Source organism: Brachyistius frenatus, unplaced genomic scaffold, assembly GCF_029030835.1.
Source record: "Brachyistius frenatus isolate BFR_SWC_R1_liver_20210118 unplaced genomic scaffold, ASM2903083v1 Contig_61, whole genome shotgun sequence".
Classification (NCBI taxonomy): Eukaryota; Metazoa; Chordata; class Actinopteri; family Embiotocidae; genus Brachyistius; species Brachyistius frenatus.
This window is the reverse complement of record NW_027210660.1, coordinates 1323090-1336921: the sequence shown is the minus strand read 5'-3', so window position 1 is coordinate 1336921 and position 13832 is coordinate 1323090. Positions and strand designations below refer to the sequence as shown.

The window sequence follows — 13832 nt, the reverse complement described above, 5'->3', positions numbered from 1 at the left end:
ATTTCTGCGACTCGTGCATCATTTTTGAAATGGCTTCCTGGCACCGTTTTCTTTTTTGGGAAAAAAAAAAAAAGAAGCTCCAACACCTCCTCCTGCAATAATGCTGCGAGTCCCTCCCTGATCTTTGTTTCAATTTTTTTTTTTTTTTTTTTTTTTATTGTTGTGATGGGTTCATATTTTTAGAGTAACCGGAAGTACTCTGTGCACATGCGCAATAGGTGTAGTCCGCAAACGAAACTCGGAAGTTGTTCTGTCTTTAAAAGAGACGTCAGGAGGACACATCTTCACCAAAATGATCAGCAAAGTGATCGGTCAGAAGTATGTGGCTATTGCAAAATCATGGTAAGACGTTTTTTTTCTGTGTCGTATTTTTTGGTTGAAAATGGAAAGAAATCAGACTTTTTGGTTGAAAGCTCAGTGATGTGTCCTTCGCTCACGTTAGCTGTTAGCCGAGCCGAGGTCATTGCTGTGGGGACATGCTGCCTGTCAGATGAACTCTGGACTGAAGACGGTTTTTATGTACTAAAGAGAGAGAGTGTGTGTGTGTTAATCCTTCCTTTTAGTAACTCTTATTTTCCTCCTGGTCTCGAAGCAAAACTGTGAATTTCCTACTGAAATCACAGTTTGAATAGATGTAAAACAGCCAGCTGAGTAACTCGTCTCACTGACAGGATTTTGTCTTCACGATCGATAAGACGTGAAGAATCATTATTCCAGCTGTAATTCAGGCAACAAGAGCTGTAATGTCAATGAAAGGTTTGACCATTTTAACTGATGATGAATGGAAAACGACAAAACGACCCTTCACGTTTGGAAGTTGTAAAACGAATCTGCAAAAAAAAAAAAAAAAAACCTTCATGGTTTCACACAAGATACAAAAAAAAAAAAAACCCTCCACAATCACAGTTTTACAGTGCTAATATTTCCCATGCATAACTGAAGTTGGTTTAGCACTTCTCTCTTGCACTGGTCCACAGGTACTTAAAGTTAGCTGCTTGATTATTTAAACTAGTAAATATCCTGCTGACAGAACAGCAAGAAAACATCTCCCCTGGTCAGCTTTGAGTTATCGTACAGTTGCTTGATTTAGGTTGTAAATGTCTCGGGCCAGATTCATCCAGACAATAAATGAAAGACAAATGGACGGATCTTGACTGTTTTCTTCGCTCCACAGGATCCCCACTATGGCCATATGGGGCACAACGGGAGGCGTAGCTCTGGTCTACGTCACAGACTGGAGAGTGATTTTGGATTATGTTCCCTACATCAACGGCAAATTCAAGAAGGACGAATAATCGCAGTCAGGTTAGTCGGATGAAAGGCAAAGCCACGCAACACCATAACCGTACAGCTGCGTACGGCATGATCACGTTTTTCTTGTTTCGGCTTATTTTAGTGTCTTTTTTGTTGTTGTTGTTGTTGTTTTTTTTAAGTGAGAGACCAGAAACAAGCTTGAGGCAACAATCTGTTGTACAAATGTAATATGGGACGACTCGGCTCCCGTCTTTACATCTACATTGGCCTTCAAGTTATTTGAATTGACTCGCATTTCTGGTATGCTGTGGTTTCTTAACGTAAGATGCTTTGTACTCATGTATATCTGTAAGTACAGACACACAACCTGCTGATCACAGAGTGTTTCAGAGATGTTTATGACATTGTTGATGCAGGACCATATGTCAGGGCAACCCTTTGCTCTCATATGCTTTCTAATTCATTGATTATTCCTGACATGTCCCCTCTGACACATTCACAGGGCTGATGTGATTTTTAAAAAGCCACACGGCTTTCTACCTGCAAATGGATGTGTAGGCCAGTTGTTGGTTTTGCTGTTCACGCTGTCACCATAGATTCAATATTTCTTGGGCATAGGTCGTTTTTTTTTTTTTTTGTATTGCTTACCAGCATGGCAACACTGCAAAATTACACCAAAGAGCAGCACTCTCACACAGGCTGTCTAAATATTGGAAACGGGCGCAGACCTCCTCTTAGAGTCGACGGGCACCAGTGGGTGAAGCTTCGGCCCGTTTCAGAATTAGAAACCTACTAACAAGTATGTCAGTGTAGCATAACCGTTCATCTAATAGAAAACTACATTCATATTAAAAAAACAACAACTATCAAACAGACATTTTAGCATTGTGACACATTCCTTTAATTCAATGAACATGGGCAGTATAGTTTGTTGTGCAACATCAAGCTTTTCTATTTTAACAAACGCTGTATGTTGAAGGTTTGTTTTTTTCTCACATTTGAACTGTAAGTGGGTCATGTGTAGGTTTGTTGCAAGTTTTGTTTTCCCGTATTTGCTTGTTGTAATGATACCAAGATGGTTACTAAATGTACAAAGACCTTTGGACACAGTGTTGTTGAGTAGATCATTCCCGCTCATTCACATTAGGTTTTTACCCAGTGGTGTGCAAACACTCATTGATCTGGGCATTGAAAACAGTACTGAACATCTGAAGGAGCTCATTATGCTCAGTCACTTTAAAATGGTGATGATCAGAAGATTCTCTGGTCTGACAGCGAAATAAAGTATGTTTTGCCTGAATGTCGAGTTTATCTCGTCACCTGACTAATACTGTGTCTTTGGTGGCGACACACTCGGGGAACACTTCCAATTAGCAGGGACAAGGAAATCCAGGGACAGTAAGCCGGAGATATTAGATGTGTCAGGAGACCAGAATGAAGAAGCATAGCGTGTTTTAAAACCACATGTAGCAGCTTGTAATGAGGCGGTCTGAATAATTTAACCACTGGAAATATCAAATGTTTAGACTTTTGTATAATCCACATATATTTGAGCAAGGCCATGAACAGTGTTGGATGTTGATTTAATTTTTCTGTGCGCTTTTAGACCCCAAAAGAGTAAGTGAAATGTTTAACTCTCCTGAACATGTCACCACTGAATACACTAACCATCCAGCTCTGATCTTGATCTTTCTGTACAACATGACAACTTTTTCTTTCCCCTGTCAGGTCGCTGCTGTTTTGTACACGAAGACCTGCATAATGGACATGAACTGCTGCGGCCGGTATCCTCGCGCTGTGGTCCAACTGTATGTCATGCCACAGGGGCCCATCATCCTAATCCAGCAGCTCAGTCAACATTGAACTGTTCACCACTAACATCCACTGAAATGCACTGGAGTTTGACATTTCAACGTTCATCCGATAGTGAAAACCGGAATGGAAGAAAAAGAAAACAGATGATCCAATGTTTCCTTTTCCTTCTCGGTTTGAGGACGTGTATTTATTTGAATCATCTGTGTTCTGTGGGTCAAATTTGATTCTTGGTTCTGTTTTGAAGAGAAGTAAAGTATGTGCGATTTATCCTGTGTTATGGTTGTGTGCAATTATTTTTCTTGCAGTGGTTTAAATATTGTCTTTCAGCTCAAACCAAGGTCTGGTTCCTGTTGCTGAGAACCAGTTTGCTTTTCCTCGGTCAGAAGAATCACGTCAGTACATCGCCATATGTCTGTGTTTATGCGTTTATGGCAACACTTCAAGCACAATAACAATGGCCGACTGCATTGAATCTTTCAAGTGTTGCCTCCTCCGCAGGTCAGATTTTGACTCCATGCTGAAGTTCTTTTTCTTTTTTTAAATCAGAGTCTCAAAGTTTTTTGATTGGTCACAATATTTTCACCCCCCAACATCAGCAGGTCTCACGTCTAGACCAGCCAAGTGTTGATCTGGAAACATTTCCTGGACGGTTTCCCGGTTCAAGATTATTCCCCGGCTGTGAATCGGACCCCAAACTGCCTTCGTGGCTTAAAATTATTATTTTTTTACATCTGATTTGTTGAAATGTACCACAATTGAACAAAGAGGCAGTTTTAGTCTTGTGTTAGGCCTTGGACACAGACTGCGTGGCGTGCACAGTTGTGGCTCACTTGCATGTGTGTTTGTGTCTCCACCCCAGCGGCATGTCTCCAGATGCTGCTGCTGTCAGTCATTGAGTTTCCCTTTCATAGTCGCCATTTAACCTGTTAATATCGGTGCCGAGATGAAATACAAGACACCACGCACACGCCACACCAGCAGTGCCTTATTACAGAATAATAAAAAATGATCTAAACTCAGTTATTATTGGTATTAAGATAATAGCCTGGTAGTTTGGGAGAGATTATTGTTACAACCCTGAGTTTTTGTTTTAGATCATGGGGGCTTCTTATTTGGATTGTATATTTCAACTTAATATATAAACTAAATGTTGCCATGAAGTAGGATTAACACAAACCTCATACTTAGTGCAGCTATAGGAAAATCGCTTTAAGTAAAAACAATAATGCACTTATGTAAAGCGACTCGATTAATCGAAACAATCCTGAAACAACATTATATAAAAAAAAGTCAGTGAATATCAGCTGCAAAATGTATGATTATCAGAGAAGTATTTATTATGCAGAAAGGGGCTTTGAGGATCTACTAAATTACTTATCTACTAAAGTTAAAGCAACATTTTAATGTCGGTTCATGTGGCACAAGCTCCTGTAATACACTCGTACTGCTCCACTTGTATGCTGTGATTACCATACTTGTTTTTACGAGAGTTTATAGGCAGTATGTAAAAAAAATATTTTTCTGAAATGTAAACAGACATTACTTTAGCTTTTTTTCTATGGAGCCGAATTGGGGCAAAAAGTCTGAAACTAAAATCATTTGAAAACATCAAATCTGCAACTGAAAAAAATATGAGCTCAAATGTCATAATATACAAGAAATGGAAAATTTAAAATAAATTATTTATTCAAAATCATTTTTGAATTGAATTAAAATTATATTAAAGTTGAAAAAAAAAAAGTTTCTTACACTTGTGGTGTATGTTTTCAAAAGTTAAAAATCTAATCTTGAAATCAAGTACTTTTCTTTTTCCAATGAACAAAACGTGTTTTTTTTTCCCCCCCCCGATTTTTGGCTCCGTACTTTCCCCACACAGACACGCGCACGCAGCGGCAGCTTCGCACTAGTTTCCAGAGGTGTGGCGGATGGATGCACGGAGCTCATTATGTTCCTCGGCCGGCGGAGCGATCCGCAAAGTTGTAAAGGTCCTTGACGTGAGACAGACAGCGAAACATCGACAGCTAACCCGACTCTGTAAATTCATGACTGCAACAACAATCAGGTAGCTGGCTTTCTTGTCTTTAAAAAGCCAGATTGACGGGCGAAGCGACTCGAGACAACCGGGACCATGGAAAGAAAAAGGTGAGACTTTTACACGTGCGGTCGAAGTAGTTGTTGTAATGTTGAGGAAATGCGCGCATGCATATGTGCAGTTCAGAAAACACTCAAAATGAACACGTCTTGATTTTTTTTTTTTTTTTTCCTTCTTCTTCCTTTTTCCATTTACACTGCTGCTACTCCAGCGAAAACGTAAATCCTTTACGAGCCCTTTGAGTCGACCACGTTTGGACACTCGCGCCGTGAACACTTGTAGTTTGTACACGCTCGTCGGTGGGACGTTGACGTCCCGGACGCTGCTAGCTTGATTAGCTCGCTAAGTTTCATTGTTTACACACGCTTGAGTTGCGGTGCGCAGGGCCAGGCCGGCGGCGCACCGAGGCACGGCGCGGCGAGCTGCTCGCAACTTCAACGTCGACCACCGGGCGTGCAAAGTCTTGCTGGCGCGGCTCATTTATCCGCCGGCGACTTCCTTCCAAGTGTTTCTGGTGCAGAGCGGCCAGGTCTTGTTTGAACAGTTTGCAACAAAAAAAAAAAAAAAAAAAAAAAAAGCTCCCTGGTAAATTAGACGGGCTTTACCGATTAGTCGATTAATCCTCCCGATTGATTTGACAGAAAATGAAATGCCAGCTATTCAGGTGATGACGCGTGCATCTTTTGTTTTGGGAGTTAATTGTGGGTATTTTCTTCTTTCTTTTCCGTCCTCCGTGATGTTGCGCTGCATATTGTTTTGTTGACTGTCGGTCGGGACGAGACGAGACATTCAACGCTGCAATTTAGGCTTTGGAAAACGATGATCAACAATTGTCACCGTTTTCTTACATTTAACAGATTAAAAAAACGAATCGATTAAACCCCCCCCAAAAAATAATAATAATCAAGATATTAATAGATATTAGTTGCAGCCCGAAAATCAACCATAAAGCTCATCCTACACAAATAACACAAATATCCCTCACAGCTGTTTTACTGCAGCAGAGCCTTTTGAAGGTTGTGTGTACAGATGTGTTTGGTTAACATCTCCCATCTTCTTGTCATTACACCTGCTGGGGCAGGACATCCTCATTTTAAATAAGACTCATAGGCAGTTCGATGAATCGGAAAACTCCCACCCTGAAACATAGACCAGCCTCCCGTTAGAAAGTTTATCCAGAAGAATACCTGTGAACCTGTGTTTATAAAATGATATGAATGCATTTGCTTTTGTACTCTTTTGCTCTTGGTTCGTTTTGGGTTGGAAAAGTTCAAATGAAGAACATCTAAAGAAGCCGTGTGTGTGTGTGTGTGTGTCTGCAAGTGCTTTAACGTCTCGGCTGTTGGAAAGGATATTGTGGTGTTCATTGTTTTTCTGTTTTCCCGCTCTAGTCTCCCCATCAAGAGTATTCTCAACAAGCCCCAGATATTCCGTAGCAACGCTCACGCAGATGGGATTGTCGGCAGGGACTCCCGGGCTGGACGGTCACTGCTGACCAAAGTGCAGCGCAGCAGGCACAAGCATCTCTACGACACCAACCACCATATAAGGGTGAGAGAGTTTGTGAAGTATGAACAACCGCAGTTTTGCTTAAAGGCAAAAAAATATCTCCTAAAACCTGTTCTTTGCACACGCAAGCAGCGGGAGTAATGTAAAACCACTTTAACCACCAGCTTTTGATACCAGAAGGTCCCCTGAGACAATACAAAGTTATTTGACTAAAAACGATTCATTTTTGCATAAAGTTGGACTATTATCTTTAAATGATTATTTTCAGAGTAAAAAAACAATTTTGTAGTAAAAACGCATAGAAACACAACAGCAGCGAAGTTTGCGAGGATCTGCCAAATTTCAAGATGCATGGCAAACTCAGACAAGACGGACTACCGCCTTTTTAAAAAAAAATAAAAAAATTTTTTTTAAGCTTGTTCATAACAATTCACAATTGGATTATGTTGCACCAGCTCACCGAGTGAAACAAATCGGCAGTGGATGGGACACTGCGGACATAACTGAAGCTTCTACAAGGTTATGCTTTTTTTAATCGGCAGTTTGATCAAATACTTACCGGCTTTTTTTTTCTGACAAAGGTTTTTATCACACCTTCAGTATTGTAGCTGTCGTTGACTCGAGTAAAACGTCATCTTTCACTACCGGCTCCAGTCAGCTGCTCCAAGTGGAGAAAGCGTCCACGGTCTAGTGTGATTGTTATGTTGCGTGTTCGTCACCCAGATGCAGCGCTGCGCTGCTGTGGAAAGCATTGGGAAACACTGCTTTTCGATAGAGCAAGAGTCTTTAATGTTAAATTAAAAACTGATTTCGGTCTCGAGTCTTTTCGACAGGCGTCCCATCGGCGCTGTGAATTTGGAAAGGTGTCTTCTCTCTAAATCTTCTCACGGTCAGATAAACTAATCTGCCAAAAGTTCAGAATTAATCACGTTCTGATTAGACTTTGCCATTTAAGGACTCATCCAAACTGCTATGTGGAACCAAAACTGCAGCAATTTGTGTAATTAATTTAGCCAAAAGCAAAGTTATGTCTCATCCCAAAGTGCAGCCTTGTTTCACATAGTCTGAGTCTCCCAAGTGCCTTTTGGCGAAAAGTAGTTAAAATATCAGGACAATGTTTTAATAGTGGATTTACAGTGCGACTGATGAATCGCCGTGGCAGCATTTGTTGTGTAAACAACACGTTCTAGTTAGGATTTGGACACTAAATGTAATTTACTCTTTAGCAGATAGGGAGTAATATTTTGAACCCCGAAGATACTTGAGAGTTTAATATCGACTGTATTGCTGCCTCCCTCAATGGTAAACCTCCCCCACAGACATATTGTTACGGTTGACCGTTGACTGTATGACAAGTGTTAATCAGTGCTTTGTAGAATCGACATCATTACAGCTCTTTCTCTCTGCTGTTACACTTAAGGAGATATTTTATCTTCATAACTATTATTGGATCATCATAATCTTCCCATTCATTATTTGATGTAGTTCCCCTCACTCTCCAGAGCATTAAACAACGGATGCAACAGTAGCTCCTGTTCTGTACTTTTAAACGCGATCAATCATCAAGCAATAGTACAACTTCTGTGTAGCCCTGTACAGTGACTTCTCACAAATGTCTTATTCTGTGAAGTTTTACGGTAGAAAACGGGTGAAAGCTGGTTCTGATTTTGTCCCATTTCTCACGATGTTGTCTCCTAAAGGCCAAGCCTGATTTAAACACCACACTACCAGTTCGACAGACAGCATCCATCTTCAAACAGCCAGTGACCAAGATAACAAATCATCCCAACAACAAAGTGAAGACAGACCCTCAGAAGGCCGTGGACCAACCAAAACAAGTAAGTCAGAGGGCAGAGAAGACATTTTAGTTTGTCTCTTCTTTTTTCTTCTTTTTTTTTTAGCTTCATCGGTGAAGTATTTATCTTTTAAATAATTTCCACCCAACTGATCAATATCAAACCTCAAGTTCGGCAGTCATGTTAATTTACTCGGTTCACAGACAGACAGACACACACACACACTCACTCACACACTCGCACGCACGCACACACACACACACACACACACACACACAGTGTACTGTATATCACAATGTTCAGTTTGGAGAAATTGTGCCCAAAAACTTAACAAATATCTTCCTCTTCTTTGTTTTGCTTCAATCGTTAGCTGTTCTGGGAGAGGAAGTTGAGCGGCTTGAATGCGTTTGATATTGCAGAGGAGCTGGTGAAGACGATGGATCTTCCCAAAGGCCTACAGGGTGAGTGTAACCTTAAAAAGCACGCCCGCCGTGCAAAGGTTTTAAGTCGTCGTTTCCCACGGGGTTGACCCGTGCCGATCCGTTTTTTTCTCTCGGCAGGTGTCGGGCCTGCGTGTTCAGACAAAACGCTGCTCTCTGCCATCGCCAGCGCCCTGCACACCAGCCCCGCCCCCATCACTGGACAGCTCACTGCCGCCGTGGAGAAGAACCCTGGAGTCTGGCTCAACACGGCACAGCCGCTCTGCAAAGCCTTCGTGGTGACTGATGATGACATCCGGTAAGACGTTCACACATCACACCCGACACGGCAATGGTTTCCTCACTGTAGGATATTGCCAATAGCATGAACACATTGCTGGTGGCTTCGTTTTAAAGCCAATATTTTGCTCTCTGCTCATGTCCATGGTGAAATCGCCGATGCGTCCGGACCAGTGGTCACAAAAACGCATGTTGCTACGGTGGCGATGTTCATCAAGCGACATAACCCTGTCCCAACTTTTTTGAGAGGTGTTGCTGGCATCAAATTAAAAATGAGCATACATTTTTCATAAAACAATAACATTTCTCAGTTTCAACATTTGATATGTTGTATTTGCAATTAAATATGGGTTATGTGATTTAAAAATGATTGCATTTGGTTTTTTATTTACATTTTACACAGCATCCCAACTTTTTTTGATAACGGGGTTGTACTTACTCAGGAAGTTATAGCTTCCCCCGGCTCCGTGCACCTCACGGTGATGCTCCCCCGTTAGCGCAACAGGAACAGTCTTACAACATTTTTGTTGCCCTTTTGTATATGTATCATAAAAATGCACTAAATCCATTGTGCTCAACAACCATTTCACAAAAAGGCATTGATGGACTCCGGCATCACGTGTATTAATTGTGAAATCTGTGTCTGCAATGTAAGTTGGAAGCACACAGGATTCACTGGACTGATCGTCACTTGGTGCTCTGGCCATTAGAAGATCTGTGATTTCATGTTCTACCAATTTCTCTGTGTGAGGATGATGAAACTAAATCATTTTGAACTTTTGAGCCATGAAAGTCGTCACACCATTAGTTTAAGCATTTGTCTGTGTCGGTGCTCCCCAGGAAGCAGGAGGACCTGGTGCAGAATGTGAGGAGGCGGCTCGAGGAAGCCCTGATGGCTGATATGCTGGCTCATATAGACGACACCGCTGCAGACGCTGCTGCCGACAAAGTAGAGGGGAAGGTTGAGCAGGAGGACAAGGAGGAATTATAGCCAAGGTACACCGAAACACAGTCATGATTCTAGTATCGCCCAATTTCTATTGCAAGACTTTGATTTCTTATACCATTATAAACTGCAGTACTTTCCTGAAGAAGTAACGTGTCTCTTTCTCTTCTCTCCCACAGGCTTGTTTGACATGAAGTTTGCTGGTAAAGTCTTTTCAATATTCAAAGAAATGGCTCTATGAAGATTTGTATACACTTAAATGGAAACAGACTTTAAATGCAGACATTCTGCAGATTTTGTTAACATAAACAAAGACTGTTGTCTTCTTTTTTTTTTTTTTTTTTTTTTTTTTTTTTTTTGTACATGCAACAGTGTAATCCTGAAAGGGTGCTTTGAGTTTCAGTTTTACCTCTACTAACGTACGGCAGCTGCAGACGGTGCTCTGTACACTGCAGTGTTACATTTAGTGAACAGCTGTTTAAGCTCAGTGTCGAAAAACTCAAACCATATGTATGTGAATGACGTGTGTGTGTGTGTGTGTGTGTGTGTGTGTGTGTGTTACAATGTTTATTTTCGAGTGTTTGTTATTAACTGTTCTACATACTGCTTTATATTTCACTGACACTGTAGGTAGTGTGTGTAATGTCTGGGAGCATAGGAAAGTGCACACAGCTCTCCTGTGGCTGTGAATAACTCCACAATTAAAGGTTTTACGGTTCATAGTTGTATTTTTTATTCTCAATAAACTCGGTTTACATGTTTTTCAAGTGGACGTCATGGTATTTGTGTTGACAAAAGACACGTCAGTATTGATTTGCCGACTACATTTAGGTTTGGACAGTAACGGAAAAGGTGCGTACCCTCAGAAAATACAAAAACAAACACTGATGTACTGGACCTCATTGCAAGATTTTTGTTCATGGCCACTGACAAATAAATGAAGCTCTTATATGATTACTAGTGAAGTGAAGGTCTTTTTTTTTTTTCTGAAAGGATTAATCTTCTTTTACTGTTTTTGCGTTGTCCATCTGGCCTGTTTGTGAACTTTATCTCAGGAACGCCTTGAGGGAATTTCATTACATGTGGCACAAACGTTCACTTGGACACAAGGATAGTAAAGGTGCCCGTGACCTCGTGAAAAAATACTCACACAGATTTCTAAAAGGATCAAATGACCGATGACATTTGATATCCAAAAGTTCAAAGGTCAACTTCACTGTGACTGATTTCGCATAATGTCCTGCGAAAAACTGTTTTCTGGACATTTGTTCAACACCATAACTCGGGAACAGAAGGTGAGAGTGTGACCACATTTCACGTGGTCAAATGCTGACTTGGGGAAACTGATCTTGGGTGTCCACCTTCAAACTGTCGGGATTGTAAAGATCTGTGCTCTTGAATGTGCGTGAGAAACATCCATGTTTTAGAATGTGTTGCTTCTTTGCAGCGACATCCATATTTGAGTCATTGTCTGCTGTCATGACTCTTATCTATTCTCTATTCTATCAGATTTATTGGACAAACTTCTTCAGTCTTCACTACATATAAGTCAGGAACAGACGTGGATGTGAACTGCAATGTGACTCGTTGGTGGAGGAAGACAACAACAAGGCAGTAATTCTAGTTTCAACTGTGTACACTGAAAGAGTTAATAGCCTGTGATTGTTGCTGTTGTCCACACATTAGCTGTGATGACCTCTTTCTGGTTAGAATAAGGAAGTCAAAATACATAATCCTCCTTCAGCTGAAGCTCATATGAGACTTTGTCCAACAATCATGGTCCCTCCACTGAAAATCTGCAAGGATGCACTGTCTGAGGAAACAAAGGAGGAATTTGGCACGACAATGAATCATTTTAGGGAGGGATTTATTCACGGCCGGTGTGGATATAAGGAACATTTACAGGCATTTAAAATACTTGCCAATGAATATTTTATTGTATAATAATATGAGACTAGATATCTTATATTTTGGATATCGTTAATATTATCTTATGACATTATTGCTATTTTTCCTGGTCTTAAATGCTGTATTTCAGTAAACCGATGTCATTTTCTGAACTTACTAGGTTGGTCTAGCTGTTCTTTTATTTGCCTTTAGCACTTAGTAATTGCATCCACACTACTGATGATTATTTAAAAAAAATAAATAAATTGAATTATGTAAATATTTTGTAAAAAGGACCAATAGTCTTCTTTACATTATCATCGCAGTATTTATAGAGATATTTGGTCAAAAATACCATGATATTTGATGTTTTTCCATATCGCCCATATCAGAAGCATTGTTTTGAGATAAATATGAAAAAATATAAACCTCTTCTTTAAATGATTTCTGTCATACGATATAAGGAGGTATCTTGACTATTTTAAAGTATATCATTTTTTATTATTTTTTTAAAAAGACCTCTCGCTGCACCCAATCTGACTTCTTTTAGTGTTCATTTTTATTAACCTAGAAAACAAACAAATGCAGCCACACAGACAGAGAGAGCGTGAGCATCCTTCAGTGCTGTTGATGGACCACCCCCCTTCCCCCCCGTACACCTCATTGGTAGCCATGATGAACACGCCCAGCCATGACCACTTTTTTTTTTTTTTTTTTTTTTTTTTAACATGCATCAGTGCATTAATAGTCAGGATGCAAAAAAAAAAAAAAAAAAAAAAACTGCATCAAAGAAATGCAGCGCCCTTTACAGACCGGCAGACACAATGGCTGAGACGGTAGCGGCATCGGTGACTGTGTGTTGATGCTCTCTCTCTCTCTCTCTCTCTCTCTCTCTGCTGCATGTGGCCTTTGAACCCATTGTTGTGTCGCGGGTGACGTCAGCGCCGTGTGCGGGAGACGGAGCGGCGTGCGCCTGGCGAGACAAAGGCGGCGGACCGACCGGGGTCAGGCAGCAGCTCACAGCCGAAGAAGAAGAAGAAGAAGAAGAAGAAGAAGAAGAAGCAGCCGTGTGTGTGTTTTTGAACCGAAGGGAGCCGCTCAACGTTGGGTTTCAGCCGCGGACTCCCCTGACCGATACGACAGAGCGAAGACACCGAGGAGGGGGGGGACCCTTCCCGTGGACATGCTTTGACTCTCCAGAAAGAGAAGCGACAACAAAGCCCTCTTTTCGTTTTTTTTAAAACCGTTTTTTTTTTTTTTCTTTTTTTCTCCTCCTCCTCTCCTACGCCCCCCCATTTAGCTCGCTAGTTAGCCGACCCGCTAGCTCCTAGCGCCGCACGGCACACACACAAGGCACCGCCGATCTCCTCCTCCTCCTCCCTCCTCCTCCTTGCTCCTGCTCCTGGCGGCTCTTCCCCCCCCCCCCCACCCCTTCAAGAACCGGGCGACAAAAGCGAAGACAGGACCTCGTCGACAAAGCCTGAGGAAAAGTAAGTTAACGTGGTTTTCCGCACTCGTTTCGTGGTGTTGTTTTTAAAAAACAACACGGCAGCCTTTGAATGTTGAGCACAAGTTCGACTGTCAGAACAGAGCTAGCAGCTAGCAGCTAGCCGCGGTGCTCCCAAACAAAGGGGGTCGACAACGTGACTGAGAGCCGACTCTCTGGAGCTAGCGGTGTTAGCCCGCCGCTTGAAAGCTAACAACATTTTTTTTTTAATTTATATTCTCTAATTTTTATCTGCTGTTTTTTTTTTTTTTAATTCGATCATTTCACCCGGAATTTTTTATTTTTTATTTTTATTTTTTTTATTTTT

The 13832-nt window shown here is 41.2% G+C and overlaps 2 protein-coding genes across 3 annotated transcripts; both read left to right on the top strand.

Annotated features, from left to right (window-relative positions):
• The first annotated feature begins 221 nt into the window (after nucleotides 1–221).
• On the top strand, nucleotides 222–3341 carry uqcr11 (ubiquinol-cytochrome c reductase, complex III subunit XI). The gene is made up of 3 exons (XM_069706126.1): nucleotides 222–342; nucleotides 1175–1305; nucleotides 2983–3341. The coding sequence occupies exons 1-2, from the start codon at nucleotides 293–295 to the stop codon at nucleotides 1293–1295; spliced, it is 171 nt and encodes a 56-aa protein (XP_069562227.1). The 5' UTR covers nucleotides 222–292; the 3' UTR covers nucleotides 1296–1305; nucleotides 2983–3341.
• Nucleotides 3342–3372: 31 nt separating this feature from the next.
• Nucleotides 3373–10898, top strand: mbd3a (methyl-CpG binding domain protein 3a). 2 transcript variants are annotated; one of them, XM_069706125.1, is made up of 8 exons: nucleotides 3373–3461; nucleotides 4946–5211; nucleotides 6553–6712; nucleotides 8371–8508; nucleotides 8837–8927; nucleotides 9027–9204; nucleotides 10026–10181; nucleotides 10311–10898. In XM_069706125.1, the coding sequence occupies exons 2-7, from the start codon at nucleotides 5198–5200 to the stop codon at nucleotides 10174–10176; spliced, it is 732 nt and encodes a 243-aa protein (XP_069562226.1). In that variant the 5' UTR covers nucleotides 3373–3461; nucleotides 4946–5197; the 3' UTR covers nucleotides 10177–10181; nucleotides 10311–10898. The 2 variants fall into 2 exon arrangements, with proteins under 2 accessions (XP_069562226.1, XP_069562225.1); XM_069706124.1 differs by lacking the exons at nucleotides 3373–3461; nucleotides 4946–5211 and adding an exon at nucleotides 5435–5825.
• The last annotated feature ends 2934 nt before the right edge of the window (nucleotides 10899–13832 follow it).

What these genes read in the sequence shown, in the direction of transcription:
- uqcr11 (XM_069706126.1), top strand. Translation starts at nt 293, where the DNA reads ATGATCAGCAAAGTGATCGGTCAGAAGTATGTGGCTATTGCAAAATCA. An exon ending in GTGGCTATTGCAAAATCATG is followed by an intron (nt 343 to 1,174) that starts GTAAGACGTTTT and finishes TTCGCTCCACAG; the next exon opens with GATCCCCACTATGGCCATAT.
- mbd3a (XM_069706124.1), top strand. Translation starts at nt 5,806, where the DNA reads ATGAAATGCCAGCTATTCAG. An exon ending in ATGAAATGCCAGCTATTCAG is followed by an intron (nt 5,826 to 6,552) that starts GTGATGACGCGT and finishes TTCCCGCTCTAG; the next exon opens with TCTCCCCATCAAGAGTATTC. An exon ending in GTGACTGATGATGACATCCG is followed by an intron (nt 9,205 to 10,025) that starts GTAAGACGTTCA and finishes GGTGCTCCCCAG; the next exon opens with GAAGCAGGAGGACCTGGTGC.